The 24,616-nt window shown below is 41.8% G+C and overlaps 1 protein-coding gene across 10 annotated transcripts in view; it reads right to left on the bottom strand.

The window, feature by feature from the left end:
- The window catches only part of PDE8B (phosphodiesterase 8B), a 239,647-nt gene extending 215,302 nt beyond the window's left edge, over positions 1-24,345 (bottom strand). For 9 of the 10 annotated variants that reach the window (XM_047088253.1, XM_047088302.1, XM_047088267.1 and 6 more), the window contains exon 1: positions 23,992-24,345. In XM_047088253.1, coding sequence (XP_046944209.1) covers positions 23,992-24,345 — 354 coding nt within the window. Of the gene's footprint in view, positions 1-6,718; positions 6,753-19,132; positions 19,162-23,991 lie in introns of all 10 variants that reach the window. The other variant, XM_047088244.1, reaches the window with a different exon arrangement.
- Positions 24,346-24,616: the final 271 nt, after the last annotated feature.

Below are 24,616 nucleotides of genomic sequence, written 5' to 3'. Positions count from 1 at the left end.
GTTTTGAGTTTGAGCCCTATGTTTGGTTTAGAGGTTACTTGAAAATAAAATCTTAAAAAAAAAAAAAAAAGATCCATCTGGGATAAATTGTTTCCCCTGGGACCCTGACTGATGCAACTTTGACAACTGCAATCACTTCTGAATTAACATGTAGCAAAATCTTTTGTCACACAGCTCCCTTTTGACATTATTACCGTTATTATCATTCCTACCTTCTCTGATTATCATGCAAAAGAACCTAGTAAAGAAGGTTTGAAATTTTCTCCTTATTTTAAGCCTAAATCTGATTCACTTCACTATAACCTGAGAAGAACAGCCTGAAGAGAAACAGAAGGTTTCCTTAGGAACTTCAGCCCGTCTACAAAGCAATGCTACTTAGTCAAAATAAGAAGCAGGAAGAGTTGACTAAGTAGGAAGGGGAGGTTTCCACAGACCTTGCCCTAAGTCATTGTGAGGGGGGTCTTCACAACTTAGCTTGTTTTGTTGGCTGCACTGCAATTTCCCATGCCATCAGCTGCATGTGCATTCGTATGAGCATGTAGAAAACGCATTCCAAAAAATTCTTCCTGAATTTTGCATGAGCCACCATTTGGGAATTATCTTTACCACCATTCCCTCTAAATTAGTAAAACAAATATCAAGAACCAACACATACTGTGTGACTCATTGTGCCCAAACCAGAAAACTGGCCCCATATTCAATTCCAGTGCTTCCAATGATTTCATATTCACATTAAGCTTCTGAACCCAATCTAAACCTTAGTTTCTGAAATGTAAAAACGGTGAACTCTCAGTCGTTACTGTGAGCTCTGAACGACATATGCTCAGGAGCACCTCCTATGGCAGCAAAAGAAAGTGCTGTGAAACTCCAAGGCTCTTGCCTTTCCTCCAGATCCTATCAACAGCTTCTCTTAGACTGCGTCAGGGCAACGACTCCAACAGGTAACATTGGGTTTTTTGGGTTTTTGGTTTTTAATATTTATTTTTTAAATTTACATCCGAGTTAGTTAGCATATAGTGCAACAATGATTTCAGGAGTAAATTCCTTAATGCTCCTAACCCATTTAGCCCACCCCCCCCCCACAACCCTTCCAGTAACCCTCTGTTTGTTCTCCATATTTAATTAGGAACCTCTTCTGTTTTGTCCCCCTCCCTGTTTTTCTATTATTTTTTCTTCCCTTCCCTTGTGTTCATCTGTTCTGTGTCTTAAAGTCCTCATATGAGTGAAGTCACATGGTATTTGTCTTTCTCTGATTAACTTCACTTAGTATAATACCCTCTAGTTCCATCCATGTAGTTGCAAACACCAAGATTTCATTCTTTTCCATTTCCGAGTAATACTCCATTGTATATATATACCACATCTTCTTTATCCATTCGTCCATCGATGGGCATTTGGGCTCTTTCCATACTTTGGCTATTGTAGATAATGCTGCTATAAACATGGGGGTGCATGTGTCCCTTCGAAATAGCACACCTGTATCCCCTGGATAAATGCCTAGTAGTGCAATTGCTGGATCATAGGATAGTTCTATTTTTAATTTTTTACTGTTTTCCAGAGTGGCTGCACCAGCTTGCATTCCCACCAGCAGTGCAAAAGAGATGCTCTTTCTCCACATCCTCGCCAACATCTGTTGTTGCCTGAGTTGTTAATGTTAGCCATTCTGACAGGTGTGAGATGGTAACGTTGGGTTTTTTGTTCTGTTTTGTTTTAATGTGCAGGCTGGGGCCCTTCAGATTGTGATTCTAGAGCTCTGGGATAAGACTCCACAGGGAATTCTGGCATGTATGGGTCTATGGCTGTATATAGGAGGGTAAAGCCAGTGTGAGGAATCATGCCTGTGTGCTGCCTTCCTGAAGCAAAAGGCTGCAATGTAAATAAAAATGACTAGGAACATTAGCACAGTTATTCTGGGGGAGAGGGGGGTCCCCTGAATCTAGCACAGAACGAAGAACAAAATTCATGTCAGATTTCACCTATGGTATCCATTTAATTCTTAAAAACTCTGAGTTAGCCACCAGGGAAATGTAAATCAAAACCACAGTAAGATCCAACTTCACACCCACTTGAATGGCTATAATAAAAAAGACAGATAATGACAAGTGTTGGCAAGGATGTGGAGAAACAGGGACCCTCCTACACGTAGCAAAAATGTAAAATGATGCAGCTATAATGGAAAATAGTTCGGTGGTTCCTCAAAAAGTTAAACTTAGAGTTACCATATGACCAAGAAATTCTACTCCTAGTATATACCCAAGAGAAATGAAAGCATATGTCCACACAAAACGTGCACAAGAAGGTTCACAGCAGTATTTTTCCTAATGGCCATAAAGAACCCAAATGTCCATCGGTAGATAAATAGATAAACAAACTGTGGTATACCCATACAATGAAATATTATTTGGCAATAAAGAGGGATAAAATGGTGATAAAACATGGATGAACCATAAAAACATTATGCTAAGTAAAAGAAGCCAGACACAAAAGACCACATATTGTATCAGTCTAGTTACATGAAATGTCCAGAATAAACAAATCTATGGACTCAGAAAGTCTATTAGTGGTTGTCAAATGCTAAGAAAGAAGGGAATTGGGACTGACTGCTGATAGGTATGGAGTTCCTTTGGGAGTAATGGAAATACTCTAGAATTACACCGTGGTGATAGCAGCACAACATAATGAACATACTAAAAGTTAATGAATTCTACACTTTAAAATGGTGATTTTTGTATTATGTGAATTATGTTTCAAAGAAAAAGTCAGTGACATGACACTTCATAGCTAGAGTTTTGTGGTAGGACTTGAACTCAGGGACCAGACTCCAAGATTCCAAGCACTAGACAGGACTGGGCAAGGGATCGCCACCTGTGGTCTTAGCTTACTGAAATTCTAACACCAACTTCTCTTTTATCAAACTGTTTGTAAGGAAAATGAATTCTGTATTTGATTCTATCTCCTATCACTGAGGCATATGGTTTGCCTAGAAAGTAAATTTACATAGTGACACTGATTAAATTGAGAACATAAACATTGTAAAGAATACTTTGAGTCAAGCTCTCCTGTACGCAGTCAATAAATTTACAAACCTACATACACACTACAGACCTCCTCCTTCCACCCTTTTTCTCCCTCTCCCCCATTCTCTTCCCTCTGATCCCGAACAAGGATGTTCTGCCAAAACTAAGCCAAAACCTGGGCATCACTCCAGATTGTTCCATCTCCCACATCTGCCTCATCCCAGAATTCAAAGAACTTTGTGATTTAAAAACATAAAAATCAATCCCCTCTTCTCTATTGCCACTACTTTAACCCAGACCCTCTTCATCTCCCATCTGAATTATTGTAAAAACTACTGAAATCAATCTTCCACAATCTTCTTCGGTCAAGAAACCACAACTCTGATGACATCACATCCTGTTCAAAATCCTCCCCGTGATCCCCTTGGTAAAGTCCTCATTTTTTAGCCTAGCAAAGGAAATACCTCCAAATCAGACCTTTGCCTTACATTTTTGACTCTTTCACATGTCTTCCCCATCCCAGTTTACACTGAACTACTGGATGGTGGTCCTCAGACATCTTTTTCTATTTAACCTCCTCAGTGTCCACTGACGTTGTTCCTCCTGCCTCCTTTCCCCTGCCATACACACCAAGTTAATATTTATACATCCTTCAGGGAGGCTACACTTAGACAAAGCATTACTTGAGAAGCCATTTCCATGGCAGGCTGAGTCAGATACTTTTCCTTCATGCCCCTATAGAACACTACCTCTTTCACACACTACAGAGCTATAGTAAACACCTGTATAACAAGCAGACTATAATACTGTCCCCAGCGATTCCTACCTCCTAGTATTCACACCTTTGTGTAATCCCTTCCTCTTAAGTATGGACTAGTAGCCTAGTGACTTGTGTCTAATCAACAGAATACAGCAAAGATGATAGGTTATCATATCTGTAACTAGGCTACACAAGATTGTGACTACTGTCTGACTAGCAGACTGCCCCTCTTGTTGGCTTTGATGAAGCATGCTGCCATGTCTAGGAGGTCCATGTGGCAAGGAACTGAGAGTGGCCTCTGGTCAACAGCCGTGAAAGAACTGAGGTCCTTGGTCTAAAAGCCATTAAGGAATTTAATCCTTCCAACAACCATGCCACTAGGCTTAGAAGAGTACTCTTCTCCCGTCAAGTCTGCAGGTGAGACCTAGCCCTAGCCAACACATTGCAACCTTGTAAGAAACCTTGACATAGAAGTCCCAGATAGGCTATGTCTGGATTCCTAACTCATAGAAACTAAATACATGTGTGTATCTTAAACCACTACTTATTTGTGTGTCTCTCTAGACCTAACTAGAATATAAACTTCCATAGTGAAGGAGTTATCTTATTCATCTTTGTACTCCCAAGTCTAACACAGGTGTTTGATTTTCAGACCCTCAATAAGTATTTGTTGAACTGCTGAACTGAACCAGTCTATCCTAAAGTTTCTCTGTATTTGACGACCAACCTGCCCTAGTTTGACAGCATCACCAGAGGGCTAACACAATGAACTGTGACCCAACCTTGAGTCTGCTTAACTGGGCCAGATAAACTGTAAACTGGGCTTAACTGTCTTCAATGACACACAGTGAAGCTACTCTGCCTTCAAGAGCATCTCTTCTGGACATGCATAGGCGTATATCCACTCTTTATAGCATTTTCTCCATCTTCCAGTTTCCAGCATGCACTGCCCCCCCAACACAATGTCTCTCATTCTTTCATATTTGCAAGCTCTCTCTGCTGCTTCCTATCTTTCTCCCCCTGCCCTACCCCAGCTTCACTGCACTTCCTCATTCACTCATATACAACAAGTGGAAAGCCAAGAAACCACATTGAGCACTGCTAGGTGATGAAGTTGATCTATCTGTATAAGGTAAAAAAAAAAAAAAAAAAAAAAAAAAAAAAAAAGACCTGTTTATAAACAATATTAAACATGAGAAAGCACTTTAGGAAAAGTATCCCATAGATCAGACATGTGATTCTACCACAAAAATAGAATCATATTTTTAGAAGTTTTTTTTGTTTTTTTTAAGTTTGAGAGAGACAGAGCAAGAGCAGGAGAGTGGCAGGGGATGGGTAGGGGAGAGAGAGAGAAAATATCCCAAGCAGACCCCACACCGCCAGTGCAGAGCCTGACATGGGGGTCAAACCCACAAAACTGTGAGATCATGACCTTAGCAGAAATCAAGAGTGGGACAGTTAACCAACTGAGCCAACCAAGCCCCCCTAGAATTGTATTTTTTAAATACATAGGGGCACCTGGGTGCTTCAGTCAGTTAAGCGTCTGACTTCAGCTCAGGCCATGATCTCACAGTTTGTGAGTCCAAGCCCTGCACTGGGCTCTGCAATGGTAGTGTGGAGCCTGCTTGGGATTCACTCTCCCTCTGTCTCTCTGTGCCCCTTCCCCACTTCCACTCTCACAAAATAAACAAACTTTGAAATTTTTTATTTTAAAAAATAACAAAATAAAACATGAACAATGCACACCCAGACATTAAATTTCTTAAAACAAAACAAAACAAAAAAAAACCCCTTGGTTTTAGGTCTTAATGATTAAAATTAAGATGAAGAGTTTACTATGTTCTGAGTCCTTACAAAAGCTCATGGAAATTCTTTAAAACAGTGACACCACGCCGCCTATGGCGTTCTGTGCATGCTAACAAGTTGATGATGGTGTCAGCGCACAGAACTTTGAGTATGTGAAGATGTAAAGACAAACTGTTTTCTGCCACGAAAAGGGAGAACTGCAGTTACCCACAGATGTTTACCACTACAGGGACCAATCTCCTCTAGGAAGCTGGTCTCTGAGAACTCACATCTCCAAGAAAACACAACTGGTGCTGTGTTAAAAGCAGAAAAGAGGGGTGCCTGGGTGGCTCTGTTGGTTAAGTATCTGACTTTCGCCCAGGTCGTGATCTCACAGTTCATGGGTTCAAGCCCCACATGGGGCTCTGTGCTGACAGCTCAAAGCATGGAGCCTGCTTTGGATTCTGTGTCTCCCCATCTCTCTGCTCCCTCCCCCGCTTGCGCGGGTATGCGCTCTCTGTCAAAAATAAACATTAAAAAAAATTTTTTTTAAAAGCAGAGAAGTTTTACTCACAGAAAAGCCTCTGATAGAGATACTAAACTTGAGCCTGAGAAACAACAGTGCCTGATGGCAGCTCGCTACGCGATGGGCAGAAGTTAATGATGTACCAGATTAGGTAAAATAGACTTTCTGGAGGGAAAAATTTCTCTCTTGTACTAAAAAACTTAGACTTTGTAATATAAAAATGATGTCAGCACAAGGCCATTCTCTGCAGCGACACTTATAATAGCAAAAACTAATGGAAATAATCCAAAAATTATCAATAGGGGCTGGTAGAATAAGCTAATGGAACATTATGCAGCTATAAAAACGAATGAGGAGTATCCACTAATTATGACGGAGTAATGGATCTCCAAGACAGATTAAGTGAAAAAAGAAAAATGTACAAAAATAAATTGGTATGTTACCATTTATTTAAGAAAAGGAGCACGTAAACATATCTTTGTGTGGAAGTAAAACAATGGTATGAAAACTATAAAAATTTTATGGGGCGCCTGGGTGGCTCAGTCAATTAAGTGTCCAAGTCTTGATTTCAGCTCAGGTCATGATCTCACAGTTTGTGAGTTCAAGCCCCACATTGGGCTCCATGCTGACAGTGTGGAGCCTGCTTGGGATTTTCTGTCTCCTTCTTTCTGCCCCTCCTCTGCTCGCCCACTCACTCACTCACTCTGTCTCTCTCTCACTCACTCAAAATAAATAAACTTTAAGAAAATTTTAAGAAAACTATAAAAAATTTAAATATAGTTACCTACTTGATGGAGGGCATAAAATTTAAGAGATAGGGGTTTAATCTAAACAACTCTGAATATACCATATTATAAAGATTTTACTTGGTAACATGTAAGTAATATACTATTCTAACAACATTAAATTTAAAAACTTTTAAATTAAAAAAAAGACCAAATCAAAAGTAAAATGGAATAAATTAACGTAACTGTTCATAACCATGAGTTAATCACTAACCATTCCACTGTTAGGACTGCTACATAAACAGGAACTGACTCAAGCAAGTTACAAACACAATAATTTTCCTGGTTCATTCCAAGTAGAATATACTCTAATGTCAAAAATAACTGGGAAAAAATACTCAGCTGTTTTCAGTGATGATTCTGAGACTGTTGTGGGTGTATTAAGGACAGGACAAATGAGGAATTGCCCCGGTGTTGTTAAGAATCAGTATTTATGTCACGAGAAGAGGAAATGGAAATATAAGACTGATGAGGTTAAAGAAAAGTCTTGTGGTCCTAAATTTGAATTTGAAGTGTAAGTATAGACTTGTGGTGCATTTTATCTCTAAAAAATATTTTTTTCCTGGCCATGTCCACTTAAAAAGCCAAGAAACAATAACCAGTCCATTAGCAATGACCACTCCACTGCCCAGATCATGTCTCTAAATACCATCTTTCAATAAAAAGAATTAGGTTCTGAGAGAAAGTACTGATTCCAGATCAGGGAAAGAACACGATGAAACTGGAACATCTTGTCATACTATCAGCAAAATAACCTACCAAAGAGACCTAGGGGCCAACGTGGCTACTCCCAGAAGCCCAAGGTAGAACAACTGAGCCTAAGTAAGGACAACAACCACAACAGACTGGAACACATGTAATATTTATAAACTGGTAAGTTTATAACAATACTAAAAACATTACGGCAGGATGGTAAAAATCAAGTCACTATTTTAAAAAGTCACCAATAATAAAATAATCAAGCATTTATCTTACATTTCCCATATGAACTGTACTGTAGGATAATCAAACAGTTGATGAAAAGGAATTTCTCTTGATAGAAGCATTCCAGAAGTATTGTAGGAAAAAAAAATGAATGGTAGACTTTGGCAATCCCTAATGAATTAATAGATCCAGGCAACAATCATCAAACATCACAAAAACAAGGAGAACCTGGGGCGCCTGGGTGGCTCAGTCGGTTGGGCGTCTGACTTCGGCTCAGGTCACGATCTCGCGGTCCGTGAGTTCCAGCCCCGCGTCGGGCTCTGTGCTGACAGCTCAGAGCCTGGAGCCTGTTTCGGATTCTGTGTCTCCCTCTCTCTCTGACCTTCCCCCGTTCATGCTCTATCTCTCTCTGTCTCAAAAATAAATAAACGTTAAAAAAAAAAAAATAAAAAAAAAAAAAAAACAAGGAGAACCGGACATTATGTGCTTCCTGATGTAGGTACAGAGCATTACCTATAAAGGAGTCTTGCCAAAATAAGTATGTTAATAAGCCTGAATCCTACCAAAATACCTCTAGAGCTAAGTACCAATATATAGGGAAGATGAGGCCAGAAGAACATGGTACATGATACCACAGGAAGGTGATCAGCAAAATCGAGACTGTGGGAAACTCTGCTGGACAACTGACCCAGTAATTTCAACACACGAATTTTAAGATTAAAAAGAGAGAAAGGAGAACTTATAAATTCAAAGGTATTAAGAAACACATCAACCAGTGAGTGGATCTTATTCCAAAGATGATTCAAACAACAATTTTTAAAAAGACATTTATGAGATAATTAGAGTTTGAATACTGTCTTGGTATTCGATGATTTTTAGGTATGCTGCTAGTACAATGGTTATTTTTTAAACAGTCCTAATCTCTTAAGGTTACATGCTGAAATAGTTACAGCTACAATAATATTTTAGATTCATTTAAAAATAATCCCAGAGTAGGGGGGAGAGTGGGTGGTGTAGATAAAAGAAAAGCCTTAATTTTCTAACTGTTAAAGCTGGGTAATATGTACATGAAGTTCCATTATACTATTCTATTTTTTTATACATTTGAACTTTTCCATAATAAAAAATGTTAAATGGCAAGTCTTCAAACATTAGTTTGTATATTGTTATCAATACTCGACAACACTTACTGAGAGTGATGTTCAAAGCAAACAGTAATGTTTATATATGTGTGGGTATACACACACACACACACACAGGTAAATTATATCAACAATTCTAGGAGGCAGTTACTTTTATTATCGTCCGTAGACAAGGGAAGAAATTGAAAACAAAAGAAGTCACAGAACAAAGTGGTGCACACGAGATTATAACCTCGTTCCGTCTGCCCTCAGATGCCCAGTGTCCAGTGGGAAAAACAGAAACTACTGTACATATATTAAGCAGAGAAAAACCAATGTAGAGAACTGTTTACAAAGTGTTGGAAGGTGTGAAAGAGCTAAAAGAAGATGGAAGTGAGCTGGAGAGACAGACGATCAAAGGGTAACATCCAGAGGAAAGAAACCCTGAGCTGGCACCCACAGTCCCACCCTCCTAGTCATCAGAGACGCTGGCACCATCATTGTTAAAGCTGGACCACTGCTACTTTGCAGGAGCCCCTGCTGACATATCTTCCTTTCTCTCACTCTCATTTTCCTACCAGTACCTCCTACTTGCAGAATCTAAGACGAGACCAGCTGGCAAGAGCATTTCAAAGAAGCAGTTTGTAGATTTCTAGCCCCACATAATACAAAGGAGGATATGGAAAAGCAGGTATGGAGCAGAGAACCAAGAGACAAATAACCAACTATGGTGCAATACTCCTTGTCAAGTTACAATGTCAAATCGTAGTTGTTCAATTTAGAACTCTTATGTGAAGTTTTACTTTCTTCCTCCCTTCTGCCATTATAATTCTATATTCCTCCACACAGTCGCTATTCTGTGCCTATTAACCACTTGAAATGCGCTGGTCTATACTGAGATGTACTGTAAGTGTAAAATACATTACAGATTTCAGAGACAATTACACACACACGTACACACATTCATGAGAACTTAGAAGGTTTACAAGGATTGTACATCTGTTATACTTGCACCAAACGTTTTTTAAAAAAAAATTTAATGTTTATTTTGAAAGAGGAAGAGACCGCAAGCAGGAGAGGGGCAGAAAGAGAATCCCAAGCAGACTCTGTGCTGTCAACGCAGACCCCAACTGTGAGATCATGACCTGAGCAGACCAAAAGTCAGACGCTTAACCAACTGAGCCACCAAGGTGCCCCTGCACCAATCTTTGTGACGGTGCATTATTCCCACCTTGTGAAGAGGACTTACACAGCTTCTCCAAGGTCACAAACCTTGTGTGTAGAGCAGAGCTAGAACTCAAGCCTGGGCCAGTGAGCATCTTTCCCTAGCACCAGGTCGTCTCTTCATAGCCACAAAACTTACACGAAAGGAGCTGCTACAATGGCTCCTCTCCCAAGTTCCATGACATTAGAGGCTTGTAGGACAAGGAACCGCAAGGCAGGCACTGAGACCTGTCTCTACCTCCAGATGCTCAGCAAGTCCTCATCTACACAGAATGTTTTCAAAATAAGGACATAACTTAATCAATTTAGCCAAAACTATTTCTTCAGGAAAAGTGCTCTATCAATTTGAATTCGCTCCCTCCAGTCAAAAATTGGCAATTTGGACACCCCAAATATAATCACTGTAACGAGTTAACACACATCAAATAAATGTGTGATCCATAGTGATTCATAATGATTCCAAGAAAGCAAACAAAGAAACGAGCAAAAAAAAATCCTTGTCACCTTAGGAGAATGCTAGAGAATCAACTCATTATTTTGAAAACTGGAAATAAGAGGCAAGACTGACGCATTTAACCTGCCTTCCCTGTAAAAACTGTATCCCAGGGAAACCAACTAGTTGGTGAGAAGTTTTTCTTCTTAGCGACACTGCAGCTAATAAGAAATGATAGAACAAGAATATCACCAGTTTACATCCCCTAATGAATGGATGTAAGCAATGATCATTACTACTGGTTAGCATGACAACAAAAAGATCATGTATCTCCTGCTGTGAAAACACAGTATCACTGAAGAAGTATTCATGCCCCACTCCTACCCCCCAAAATTGAGCATAATATGATCAAACCTCTAAATCTAATAACTACAGGTTTCTAGCAAACACAGAAGGCACAAAAACACATTGGATGCGCTCCAAGCATGCAAAAAGTAAAATGTAAATGGGGGAAAATCCACAGGACATACAACCAAGGGTCCTCAACAAATTAATTACAAATATAAAGATAGAAGGATAGGAAACCTATAGATTAAGACACTTGAGGGACATATCAATCATTTGTAATGGGTGAATTTTATTAGGATACCAACAAACTGTTAAAAACAAGTAAAGCAAGTAGAAAAATTTACTGATATTAAGTAGTTGCTATAGACTGAATGTTAATGTCCCTGTCAAATTTTATGATGAAATCCAAACCCAGTGTGATGGTATTAGGAAGCAAAATTTTGGGGAGGTGCCTAAGTGTTGAGGGTGAAGCCCTCATGAATGCGATTAGTGCCTTTACAAAAAAGATCCCAGAGAGTTCCTTCTCCACTCTGCCATGTGAGGTCACAGTAAGAAAATGTCTATTTATGAACCAGGAAGCCATTCCTTACCAGAAACGGAACCTGCTGGTACCCTGATCTTGGACTTCACAACCTCCAGAACTCTGGGAAGTTCTGTTGTCCATAACCACCTAGTCTATGGCATTTTTGTTACAGCAGCTCGAACTAAAAAAGCAGTCATTCAATTTCTGGCGTATAATGGCTTTGTGGGTTGTTGGGTTTTTTCAAGAATTCTTTTAAGAATTTTTTTTAAGAATTTAAGAATTAAAAGATATATGCAGAAATATTTGTAGATAACAAAAAAAACGAGCACCTAAATGAAACAAGACACACCCCTTTAGTGCCTTTGGAGGTGAACTAGCAGAATGAAAATAGGACAGTGTCACAGCATCGCTCTGAGTCCCTCATGGGCCCTGCACCCCAGCTCTCTCCCTCACCTCCTCAGAACACCAACCATCAGGCAGGATAACCACTCCCTGAGGGAAGGCACAGGCTCTCCCTCGTCTGCTTCCTCACCCTCTAATTAAACCCGCTTCTCCCAAAAGACACATGTACAAAAGAAACACTAGTTCTAATTCAATTTTACGTTTCTATCACAACACTGTAAATATACTCCAGCTACATAATGGTCTACATACTTTTTTGGGTTAACCCAGAAACCTAAATGCCACATATAACATTGCTTCTATATGAAAATCCTTTCTCAATACCAACTAGATGGCTTACAAAGTATTTTTGTCATATAATCTGCATATAAATGTGAGGGTTGTCTTTTATGTTAAGCCAAAGTATTTCCAGATTTGTTTTTAAGTTTATTTATTTTAAGAGAGAGAGAGAGAGCGAGCGAGCACGGGCACATGAGTGGGGGGTGGGCAGAAAGGGGGGCGGGGGGAGAGAGAGAGAATCACAAGCAGGCTCCATGCCCAACACAGATCCTGATTCTGGGTTTGATCCCATGACTGTTGAGACCATGACCTGACCTGATTTTATTTATTTATTTTTTTTTTGATTCAAAGTTCTCACCTTTGACACAAGGAAGTGGTTCTAGCCGTTTGTTCCACCTTCTTCCCCCTTCTTGAAAATTTCCACAAAGATGAGGGGTGAATGTGCCTGCAACACTCCACCCTGCCAATGTCCTTAGGGAGGGCAGGATAATGCACCACACTCCCTTCCTTTCACCAGCTCCTCCGAAAGGGATGAAGGCTCCCTGACCACTCAGCCAGCCCTGAAGTCTCACTGTAGTCTCATGGTCCTAAGGAGCCATATCACTGCAGAAAGGGGTGCTGGGCTTTGCAAAGCTCACCCAGGGCAACACTCGTGACTCAATAAATGGACAAAGAAGCCGACCACAGAGACAGAGGGGCCTGTGGGGATCCAATGTATATAGGGTCCCAGAACAGCTCGTACATTTGGGAGGAACAGGGCACGAAGCTTCATGCAAAGCCATCAGCCTCAGCCTCCTGCCCCAGCACCGCCTCCCAGAGCATTCACATGGTGGACTCCAATGCTTGCCCCACCACTGACAAAGCTGATTCTTTGCTCGGTTCTACCTTTATGTGGCTACCACTGTTTTGGGAATCACTCTCTCAAGGGAACTCTGGGAAGGAGATATTATATCCAGAGTTTGTATCAGATCGTGGGGGCAAAGAAAAACTTTCAGTTCCAGCTACGGCTCAGATCAAAACACTATTAAGGCTTCTGAAGCATCAACAGATGGGGAAGCTTTTGCTTTCATCACAGCCAGTTTCTAGGCCAAGATTGTCAATCGATTTTGTAAGCTAAAAATGAAGATGAGTCTCATATGGCCCCAAAACCACTCCTAAGTGTGGTTTGGGCTATTGGGTCATTACCAGCCTCCATAAACTAGTACTTTCCTTTCCATGTGGCCTTTGCTCTTACTTGAAGCTCCCTCAGCAGGAACTCGGACATGGACAAAAGCCCCACCGACTCTGAACTCATCACCTTCCAGGTCTACAACTTTAATGTTATTTGTGGATCTGATGTCAGAAAACAGCACTTTTCTTTTTATCCATGTTACCCTGCATGATAGGTTGCTAAAAAATCTCCCATGTGTCTTCCTGTAGAAATTCCCAACATTCGGGGTCTTCTTTCAGTTTTCTGACTCACACAGTCAAGCCGGTCCCAGTAGCTAATCATTACACCTTCCTCTCGGTCTTACATTTATAACATATTGGGTTTTTTTCAACAGTAGACCACAAATGACAGCACCTGAAATGCAGCAATATAAAAAGCAACAGAGCGTATGCAAAATGGCTTTAAGCCCAGTTTGTAGACTAAAGCTTTAGGTTATAGGTTTACGCCAAAGAATTCCACACAGAACCACCTCGAGATAACCCCAAGGCCTCGATCTTTGAAGGCAGAAGCTTTGTGCAGCTTCTGGATGCCATGGGAGCCAAACCCCAGCTTCCACCTTGGATTGGCAACATTCTACCATGCCGTCTCCTTTGGAAATTCAACAGATACAGATCAAACCCATGTCTGCAGCAGCAGTTTCCAAAGCTTCAGGATAACACATCTATATTTAAATCCAGTTAGTCACCTACATTGGCCAAATCAATCTACTTGTAAGTGGAATAAAACACAAATATGTGTCTCAAAAATGTCAAAATCTAAATAACCAAAATCTTGTTTTATTTACAAAACAGAAATCATAGCAACGGCAAGATTATTAGGAGCTAATATTTGTAGGACACTTACAAAGTGCCAAGTACTATGTTCAGTTAAAAACAATGGCAACATGGTCTGCCAAAGCTTCTCCAATTTTGTACACATTTTACACTCTCCACCCATCTCAAAACAACTACCAGTTCAAGCTAATAGAAGGGATGACAGTGGATGTGAAAAACCTCACCCACAAGGCCCCCCGACTACCACCCCCACCCAACCTGTTTATCACCACTCAGCTCTAAGTAACTCCACAGACAGTTCTAGTAGCAGCCATGCTTATGCGAGCCTTCATGCTGGTATGGGAGACAGTAAAGTGCAGTAGGTGGTTCTGAGTTGGATTCAAACAATCTTGACTCAAATTTCAGTTCTCACCTTGAGCAATTTATCCCCCTGCACAGTATCGCTTTCCTCTTTTGTAAAATGGTGAAGACAATTTTTAGCTCATAGTGTTTTTTTTAAGTAGATTAGGTGAAACAATGTTTACGAAGTGGTCTGTAAACAGCAAGGACTTTAACAACGCCTAATATTATTATATGCATTCTACATACCTTGTTGCAAAATGTACAAACCATACATGAAAATTTGAATTCTCTTGGAAATAAGAGACAACCATGAAGTATTCTTTCATTGATGGATTATCCAAAAGTAAAACAGTCTCTTGATTTTTATCACAGCAATCACAAGGTTCTCAACTACTTTTCTGTTAACTGTCCCTAAGGGGGCAGAAAGGAGATCAAAGAAGAGAATGGTAAATAGTAAAGCAACATAATCCTAAATAAAAGCTAGCTTTTATCCACGAGTAGGAGAAGAGGAAAAATGGAGAGGAAGCTATCAAGACCCAATTCTAAATACTCCAACTTGTTAAAAAGTGGTATTTTCCATCAGATGTTTTTTATCAAAACATAACTACCCAGATTTCCACTATATTACAAGTAATATTTATTTCTAAAAATGAACTCCTAAGCACATTTGAACATTTTCAAATGTGTTTTCAATACATGTATTCTTTATTGAAAATATCAGCTTGTAAACACATGGTGAAACTTGTTTATCAACTTTCTGAGGCAGGGAGCAGGAAAGTACAACCTGACCAAAAATGTAATAAACTGGCTAAACTGGGTTCCCATTTAGGGAACTTCAACCTTAGAGTACTTTTTCCCTCCACAGCCTCTTCCTGGGCTTTGAGATCAATGGGAGAGGGGACACTGAGCCAAGGGGAGAGCAGAGACATTTCTATTAGAGACCAAACATTTGTATCCTCCAAAATCCCTATGTTGCAGCCCTAATCCTGATGGTATTTAGAAGTGGGACCTTTGGTGGGGCGCCTGGGTGGCGCAGTCGGTTAAGCATCCGACTTCAGCCAGGTCACGATCTCGCGGTCCGGGAGTTCGAGCCCCGCGTCAGGCTCTGGGCTGATGGCTCAGAGCCTGGAGCCTGTTTCCGATTCTGTGTCTCCCTCTCTCTCTGCCCCTCCCCCGTTCATGCTCTGTCTCTCTCTGTCCCAAAAATAAATAAAAAACGTTGAAAAAAAAAATTAAAAAAAAAAAAAAAAAGAAGTGGGACCTTTGGGAGGTAATGAGATGTAAAGGAGGTCATGAGGGTGGGGTTCTCATGATGGGATTAGTGTCCTGTGAGAAGAAGAAGAAACACCACAGCTTGCTTACTCTCTGGCATGTGAGGACACAACAAGATGGTGGCCATCTGAAAGCCCGGAAGAAAACTCTCACAAGGCACAGAATCTGCCAGCACCTTGATCTTAACTTTCCAGCCTCCAGAACAGTGTGAAATGTCTGTTATTTAAGCTATCCTGTTGATGGTCTTTTGTTATAGTAGCCAAAGCTAAGAAAGTGTCCAAGGAGAGCCAGGGCAGAGAATGAACAAGGAGGAGAACATGTTTTCAGCAATAACTTAGAGGTCTCCCAACAAGGTAAATGGACATATTTTAATATTAGTCATTACAAAGAAAACAATAAATTAACTGACCATTTAAAAATGCCACTATTGGGGGGCCTGGGTGGCTCAGTCAGTTGAGGGTCCAACTTTTGATTTTGGCTCAGGTCAGGATCCCAAGGTCATGGGATCAAGCCCCGCAGTGGGGCTCAGCAGGGAGCCTGCTTAACATTCCCTCCTTCCCTCCCTCCCTTTCACCCCCCCACCCCCCCGCCGCCCTTTACCCTCTCTGCCCATCTTACCCATGTGTGTACGCACTCTCTAAAAGATAAATAAATAAAAATAAAAAAGAGGGGTGCCTGGGTGCTCAGGTCATGATCTAACGGTTCATGGGTTCAAGCCCTGTATTGGGCTCTGTGCTGTAGGTACAGAGCCTGCTTGGGATTCTGTGTCTCCCCCTCTCTCTGCGTACCCCCACCCCTCTCTCAAAAATAAATAAGTAAACTTAAAAAAATAAAAGAAGAAAATGAGAATAAGGAAAAGAAAGTATCTTCTGATCTTTAAAAAAATAAATAAAGGGGCGCCTGGGTGGCGCAGTCGGTTAAGCGTCCGACTTCAGCCAGGTCACGATCTCGCGGTCCGTTCGAGCCCCGCGTCAGGCTCTGGGCTGATGGCTCGGAGCCTGGAGCCTGTTTCCGATTCTGTGTCTCCCTCTCTCTCTGCCCCTCCCCCGTTCATGCTCTGTCTCTCTCTGTCCCAAAAATAAATAAACGTTGAAAAAAAAAAAATGTTTAAAAAAATAAATAAAACTAAAATAAAAATGCTATTCTTTCAGAAAATTGTCAAAATTGCCCATCTTAATTTGAGCTTACTAGGGCACCTCTAATGATGTCGAATATCTTCTAACATTTGTTACAGACGGCCTTCTTGGTATGACCAGGATATTCTCTATCCTACTCTGGAAAAATCAGCGGGCTCCCTTGCCCTCTGTTTTCCAGGTGTGTTTGGACAAAAATGTCACTGGCTGGAGAACAACAGCATGAAGGTATGTACTCCTTTGACTCCCCATGCCAGGCCCGGGCCTCTACTCACTGCATTCCTCCTTAAGACCACACCTTCTGGGGGCTTCCCTGTCCAGTAGGTTTGAGTTCTCAAGTTCCCATAATCATTCCCTCCTGTTACCTCTTCCAGGTGTTAACAGTACCCTCTTCTTCTGGCCTTAAAGGGCTTCCACATAATTTGTTGATTTCCTTTCATCCTGAAGACACATCTGGTATAGTCTCTTCATTACATTAGTTTCAATTAAATCCTTGTGTATATGCAATCTGTTTCCTGCCCAAATGGCTTGGGTGGCTAGTCTTGCCTCACCTAGGTACAGGGTTTAATCATAGTCCTCTGAATGGTCACTGGCATCTCCTGTCGGTCCTAAGCTCTTTACACTTAGCAGGGGACCTCAAACAGAACAGAAAGTAAACACCTTCTGTTCCCCAATCTGAAGTCTCAAGCTAACTTCACAGCAGTCGCCTTTACTGAGCTCCTAAATTCCAGATTTGACTTGTCCATCTAGCCCTGAAAGGCTCACCTGCTCCTCCACACTCTGGACTCTGTCTTCCCACCTGGTTCTATAGGGCTCACTCCCTTCTTCCGATTCTAATTCTTAACAACCCAGTTAAGAAATGGGCAAAAGACACGAACAGACACTTTTCCAAAGAAGACATCCAGATGGCTAACAGACACATGAAAGGATGCTCAACATCACCCCTCACCAACCTGGTAGCATAGGGTCTGTTCTGCCCTCACCAGCATGTCCCATCCTGCTTTAGCCCAAGTCCTGACTGGTGGTCAACAGGGTGTGGTTTCTGTAGACAAGTATCACCTCTGAAAGTCAGCATCTTACATTACATTACACTTCCTGGTTAGAAGACTTACTTAACAAAGTCAAAAGGAGAATCACCTGATATTTCTTAAAATTTAGTATAACTACAGAGGAAGGCAGTGAAAATTAGGAAAGTTTGCTCACTGACTATAATTAACACATTGGAAGAAAGGAGGGGGGACTAAACTGTGATGAGATGAACTATGGCAGAAAAGAAATTTGAGTTTTACTAAATCAATTTGCAAGAGTCATTTGGGCTTACTAAACTTTATGCTCCATTTAGTAAGGAAAAACTGGTGAAAAGGACTAGCAAGGACTCCAAAAGCTGAGAACTGAATTTGAGCCTGGATCATGCCATGTCAACACATCTTAAACTCCCCCTTGCCTTGCAATTTCCCATCATGCAGGACATGGCCCAAGCAGGGCAGAGACACGCAAGTGGCTATGATGGCAAAGCAAGATATAAGGACTTGCAAACCCCAGTGGATCCTGAGGAGAAGTCAAACCTCAAGAAACCAGAGTGGGACTACATGATCTAACACTCTCCCCATTTAGAGACTTTACAGCCAACCCTGGAGGCTCTGAGTCCGACTTCATAAATGGGTATGAGAAGCTGCCCATACAGAAGCAAACTACAATGAAGGCAGGGTTTATGACTAATATCCCAAATACATGCAGTACTAGCCACTCTACTAGAGGTAGCCCCACATAATGTCAAAAGTCAATTCATTTAAAAGCACTGGTTCTCAAAGTGTGGTTCCCAGATCAGCAACACCAACATATCCTCAAAGCTTGTTAAAACTCCCAGTTCTCCCCACAACTACATGGTCAACTCATCTTCTACAAAGCAGGCAAGAATATCCAATGGAAAAAAGACAGTCTCTTCAACAAAAAGGTGTTGGGAAAAATAGATGGTGACATGCAGAAAAATGAAACTAGACCACTTTCTTACACCATACACAAAAATAAATTCAAAATGGATGAAAGATCTAAATGTGAGGCAGGAAACCATCAAAATCCTACAGGAGAAAACAAGGGGCAACCTCTCTGACCTTGGCTTCAGCAATTTCTTACTAGACACATCGCCAAATGCAAGGGAAACAAAAGCAAACCTAAAATATTAGGACCTCATCAAGATGAAAAGCTTATGCACAGTGAAGAAAACAATGAACAAAATAAGGTAGCCTACAGAATGGGAGAATATATTTGCAATGACATATTTGATGAAGAGTTAGTATCCAAAATCTATAAAGAACATAACTCAACACCCCTCAAAACAAACAACCCAGTTAAGAAATGGCCAAAACACAATAGACATTTTTCCAAAGAAAACATCCAGGTAGCTAACAGACACATGAAAAGATGCTCAACATTCACTCATCATCAAAGAAATGCAAATCAAAACCACAATGAGATACCACCTCCACCCATCAGCATGGCTAAAATTAATAACACAAGAAACAACAGGTGTTGGTGAGGATGCAGAGAAAGGGGAACCTTCTTGCACTGTTGGTGGGAAGGCAAACTGGAGCAGCCACTCTGGAGAACAGTACGGAGGTTCCTCAAAAAGTTAAAAAGAACTACCCAACAATCCAGCATTTGCACTATTAGGAATTTACCACGATTTCATATATTGAAGAAAAAAATAAAAAAATAAAAAAATTTAAAAAAAGGAATTTACCACAGGATACAAAAATACAGATTCAAAGGGGTACATGCACCCCACTGTTTACAGCAGCATTATCAACAACAGCTAAACTATGTAAAGAGCCCAAAGGTCCACTGACTAATAAATGGATAAAGAAGATGTGGGGGACACACACAACCACACACACACACACACACACACACACACAGCAGAATATTACTCAACCATCAAAAAGAATGAAATCTTGCAATTTGCAATGATGTGGATGGAGCTAGAACATATGCTAAGCAAAAGAAGTCAATCAGAGAAAGACAAATACCATGATTTCACTCATATGTGCAATTTAAGAAACAAATCAGATGAACACATGCGAAGGGAGGTCAGAGAGAAGAGAGGAAAATAAACCACAAGAGACTCTTAATGATAGAGAACAAACTGAGGGTTGATGGAGGGAGGTGGGTGGGGGGATGGCCTAGATGAGTGATGGTATTAAGAAAGGCACCTGTTGGGATGAGCACTGGGTGTTATAAGTGATGAAGCACTGATTCTACTCATAAAACCAGTATTTCACTTTATGTTAACTACAATTTAAATTTTAAAAAATCCAAATTGTCAGGGCTTACCCAAGGCCTAGTAAATCAGAAACTCTGGGAATGGGGCCAAGCAATCCACATTTTAACAAGCCTTCCAGGTGATTCTGATATACACTAAAGAATACTTAGAGAACAAAAATGACTTTTTCAAAATGGTTTATCCCTCCCCCAAATAACTACCAAAATTATTAGTTTTTATTAATTATCATAAGGTCAGAAAAATATTTTTCCTTTTATATACAATCAATTTGGGTTTGCCCTTACTGATTCAGAAAGCCATGGGATGGATAACATAGAAGTCGTTAGTGACTCAGGCACACCCTCTTAAAAGAATCTGCGTTAGGCTCTGCTTACCAAAGTTCACCGATATTCACTGAATCCCCGGCATCTACAACGGAGTATGGCACCAACACTGGCTGAGTGAATAAATGAGCATGATGAATAGAGGAAAAAAAGGGAGTTGGTGATGCTGCCTATCAACACAGAATCATTTGGAAACTAACAAGGTCCTGCGCCTGATCCACAATAGTTAACCCACCCAGAGACAGCTGCAAGTTGACTATACTGTCAAGGCAGACAGTTGTAACTGGCTGCTTCGTCCTGCCTGCCTCCCAGCTGCAGCAGCTGGTATGAGAAAAGAAGACTTACAAGAACCACCTGATCTTCTCAGAGACAGGTTCGACCATCTCCTCAGGAATTCCGAACAAGAATTAGACAACTGGTACAATATGAGGAGCGGGCATTCTGCAGCCGTCTCCTGCTGGAGTACTATTTTTAAAAAGGCAAACCAGAGGGAGACAAATTACACGGAAGTTGCATTTTTACAGCAATTGGGAGACAAATCTAACTTCTTACCAGAAATGGAAACCCATATGATATCATTGTACTGCATAATGAATTATTAATGCTTGTAATTTTTTTAATAAATTAGGTATTCAGGAAGGTTCCTGTTGACATCATGTTTGACATCATAATGCTTCATCATTCTAAAAGCTTAATGAGATGAATTATTGCTAGAAAAGGGAGAGAGAGAGATCAAGCACACATTTTTGCACTCTGGGGAATAGACCAGAGACCAAGCAGATAATGAGAATATGGTTTGGAATTGATGTACAAAGAGGAAATTAAAAAAAAGTAAAATAAACTATGACAACCCACTACCACTGTAAATAGGACCAAATGGCAAAGACTTTATTTTTCCACCTGAGCATTTAGGAAAAGGGGGAGGGGAGGCATGACGAGCAACTATCTCAAACTGTTAAGGCAGAAGAATTCTTATTCTAAAAAAAAAATGGAAGTAAAGTTTTTATAAAATTAACTCATCCACAAGAGTATGGAACATGTGAATATTGGAAAAGATAATACTACATTGAGTCACAAGTCCCAAAAGAATACTACTAAATATACTAAAGCAAGTCTGTGATAATAATTCTTTATGATTTGTGTAAAATAGTAACTCTGGTCTCAAATTTAATTTCAAATATATAGTTTCTGAGATCTACACAGGCAACTTAGCATTGAATTACTGAACCAGCAGTTTCATTCCCAGCATTCTTAGTAAAGGGTTGGACTTAATTAAGCTCTTATTTGGAAATCCTGTTGATAAAGCAATGTGAGTTAAATTCCTATTCAGGTCAAGCCTTTAACACTTCAGTCAAGCAGCAATGATATTTCTACAAGTTTATACTAGCTGCTAATAATTGGGACTCATTTTCCCTCCAGTTTTTACTCCATTTGCTAAGGAGCCTCTTGAGGGAAGTATTAAAACTTGGAGAGTGAATTCATTCATTATTCTTTCAATAAACAAACATGGAATAGCTAAAGTTGCCAGGTAGTAAATTGGGATTCTTGCTACTCTAAAAGGCAAAAATATACATTTTTGCTTACACAACCAAAAAATGATCACGGAGTTCATAAGTTGTCACCAGTGTGAACTACTTCATATCTTCGAATTTCCTGTTCAACGAGAAATCAAAAGCTATTAAATAATTTTTTCTTTTAATGTTTATTTATTTTTGACAGAGACACACAGAACGCAAGCAGGGGAGGGGCAGAGACAGGAGGAAACACAGAATCCAAAATAGGCTCCAGGTTCTGAGTTGTCAGTTCAGAGTACAACACGGGGCTCGAACCCACAAACCGTGAGATCACGACCTGAGTCAGTCGAAAGCCCAACTGACTGAGCCACCCAGGCACCCCAAAAGGCTATTTTTTTAAATAATATCCCTATTTAATTATTTCACCAAATATAACATTTTAATCCCATTACATTGCTAATGCCCTCCCCCCACCCCATGAACCAGTGGGCGGAGGGAGGGAAGCTTAACAAAAGAAAAATATAGTGTTCAGCACATGCCTCTATAACAAATATTCAACTGGTAAGTTGTACTGTCATGAATCCAGGTCTCCAGTCTTTGGATATTCTGTCATCATACAGTTAATATTCAAGAGCTAGAAGAGAAAGCTTATACCTGGTACACCGTAGGTACTCAATAAACGGCATTTTCATTACAGTAATTATCATATTATCATATTATGTGACTATTACCAGAGAAATACCACAACTATAAATAAATCTGGGTAAGCTTCGTGTTCAAAATCAGATGCTGTTACGGTAAATTCACTAAAAGAAGTTTTGGTCTCCCAGACTGAAACCCTACATGGCACTGTTCACCCTTCCACTGAAGGCTGGCTTTATCCAATCAAGACTAGGAGCCTACTCACACTAGGCCAACTGTTGAACAACTTCTCAAGTGTCAAACATACAATTGTGTCTTTCTCAAATAATCCTTGCAACGGTTCCTAGTAATCAATTGCCCATGTAAAAGCTGCGATTCTAAGTAACATGACCAGTCATAGAGATGTATTTTTTTTCCTTTGCACAGCGGGATGTGTCATTGTCATTCTGTTTGCTACAATGATAAAAGGCCCAGTGGCCAGATTTACACAATTAAAACCCTCTTGAATTTAACAGTATTTTGAGAACAGGTGGGCCTATTAAAACAATCGCTTTTCTTCTGTCATTAAAGAAATTGCTAGTGACTGCTTTAATCATTTAAACAATTTTTTCCACTTCCTCAAAATTCCACTCTCCTGTTAGATGAAATGCATGTTCAGAATCTTCGTCTTCAGACAGCTGCACTGCGCTGGAAGCCACTTCCCCTCACTGTAGCTCAGCTGACCCTCCAAACTCACAGCCAGGTTCACCCAATTATGTCCAGGATGCAGCCATCCCCAAGAAGTGACAAAGAACAGGTCTCACTCTAGTCTCCTTCCTCTAGTCCCTTCCTAGGTCTCTCCACAAAACACAAACACCCTTATTCATTCACAAATCCCCACACTCGATCCCTGTGGCTAAGACTCCGTGCAGCTTGGCTGGCCTTCCCAGGTGAAACGCTGAATACGAGGCACTATCGTATCCTTGCACCGGGGCTGCACCATTCACCTGCAGGGCAGACAAATCCAGCCCCGTGCTCAGATTTCATTCAGGCAGACTCGCCACCCAATGCTCTCAATGATATCCACCCCACCTCCTGAGTTAACGGAGCCACAGCCTTCCGGCCCTCAATGAGAAATCGGCCAACCCACCAGCTTCCCACCGCGCTCTCTTCTCCACCCGGTCCCCCAGAACCAGCTCCCAGGACCCCTCCAGGGGTCTCTTCTGCTCACATTTCCCAGGCCCCCATCGCTCCCACACATTTAAAGTAAACTCCTCCTTAGTGACAACCTCCCAAACCAACCGCGTCACGGCCACTCAACTCCGCCGGAGCCCCCTACTCGTGCTAGCCCCGCCCGGACGGGGCGGGCGGCCCCCCACCAGCCTGAGCCGTTTACCTTGACGCTGGTGTAGCTGGTCTGGGTCTCGGCCTCCGCGCTGCTGCAGCAGTGGCGCCTCCGGCCCCTGCAGGTGGTCGTGGCGGGGGCTGCGGAGCCCGCGCTGCTGCTGCCGCTGCTGCCGCCGCTGCCCAGCTCAGTGCGGGCTCTGCGGACGCGGGCGGCCCCGGGGGGTCCAGACGCGCGGCTCCGGGGAATAACGTCGGCGGCGTCGGTCTGGACGAAGAGGCCGTGCAGGGGGGCGGCGGGGCCCTGCGACACGCTGGTGGTCTGGCGGGGCGAGTTGGACTCGTCAGAGTCCCGGCAGTAGATCACGCCGCTCTGCGAGACGTGGATGCTGGGGGCACAGCCCATCCCTCGGCCGGGCTTCCCCGCGCGCCCGCCCGCGCCCCTGGCCGCCGGGACCCAGGGCACCCACGGCCACCTGCAGTGAGGGGGCGGGCGCCTCGGCGGCGGAGGAGGCACCCGAACTGCGCGCCCCCCGACCTGCCTGGCCGCCCCTCCGTCGGACTCGCCGCGGCGGCCCCCGCCGAGCCTCCGGGGGCTGCGCGCGTCACCCCAACTTTCCCTTCTGGGCCATCTTCCTCCCCGAGCAGGAGAGCGCGCACACACAGCGCCCCGCGCG

This window comes from Lynx rufus, unplaced genomic scaffold (genome assembly GCF_022079265.1).
Source record: "Lynx rufus isolate CCGP_SWC_20201006 ecotype Redwood Valley unplaced genomic scaffold, mLynRuf1.p SCAF_1, whole genome shotgun sequence".
Taxonomy (NCBI): Eukaryota; Metazoa; Chordata; class Mammalia; order Carnivora; family Felidae; genus Lynx; species Lynx rufus.
The sequence above is the reverse complement of the archived record's forward strand: the minus strand, read 5'-3'. Positions and strand labels throughout refer to the sequence as shown.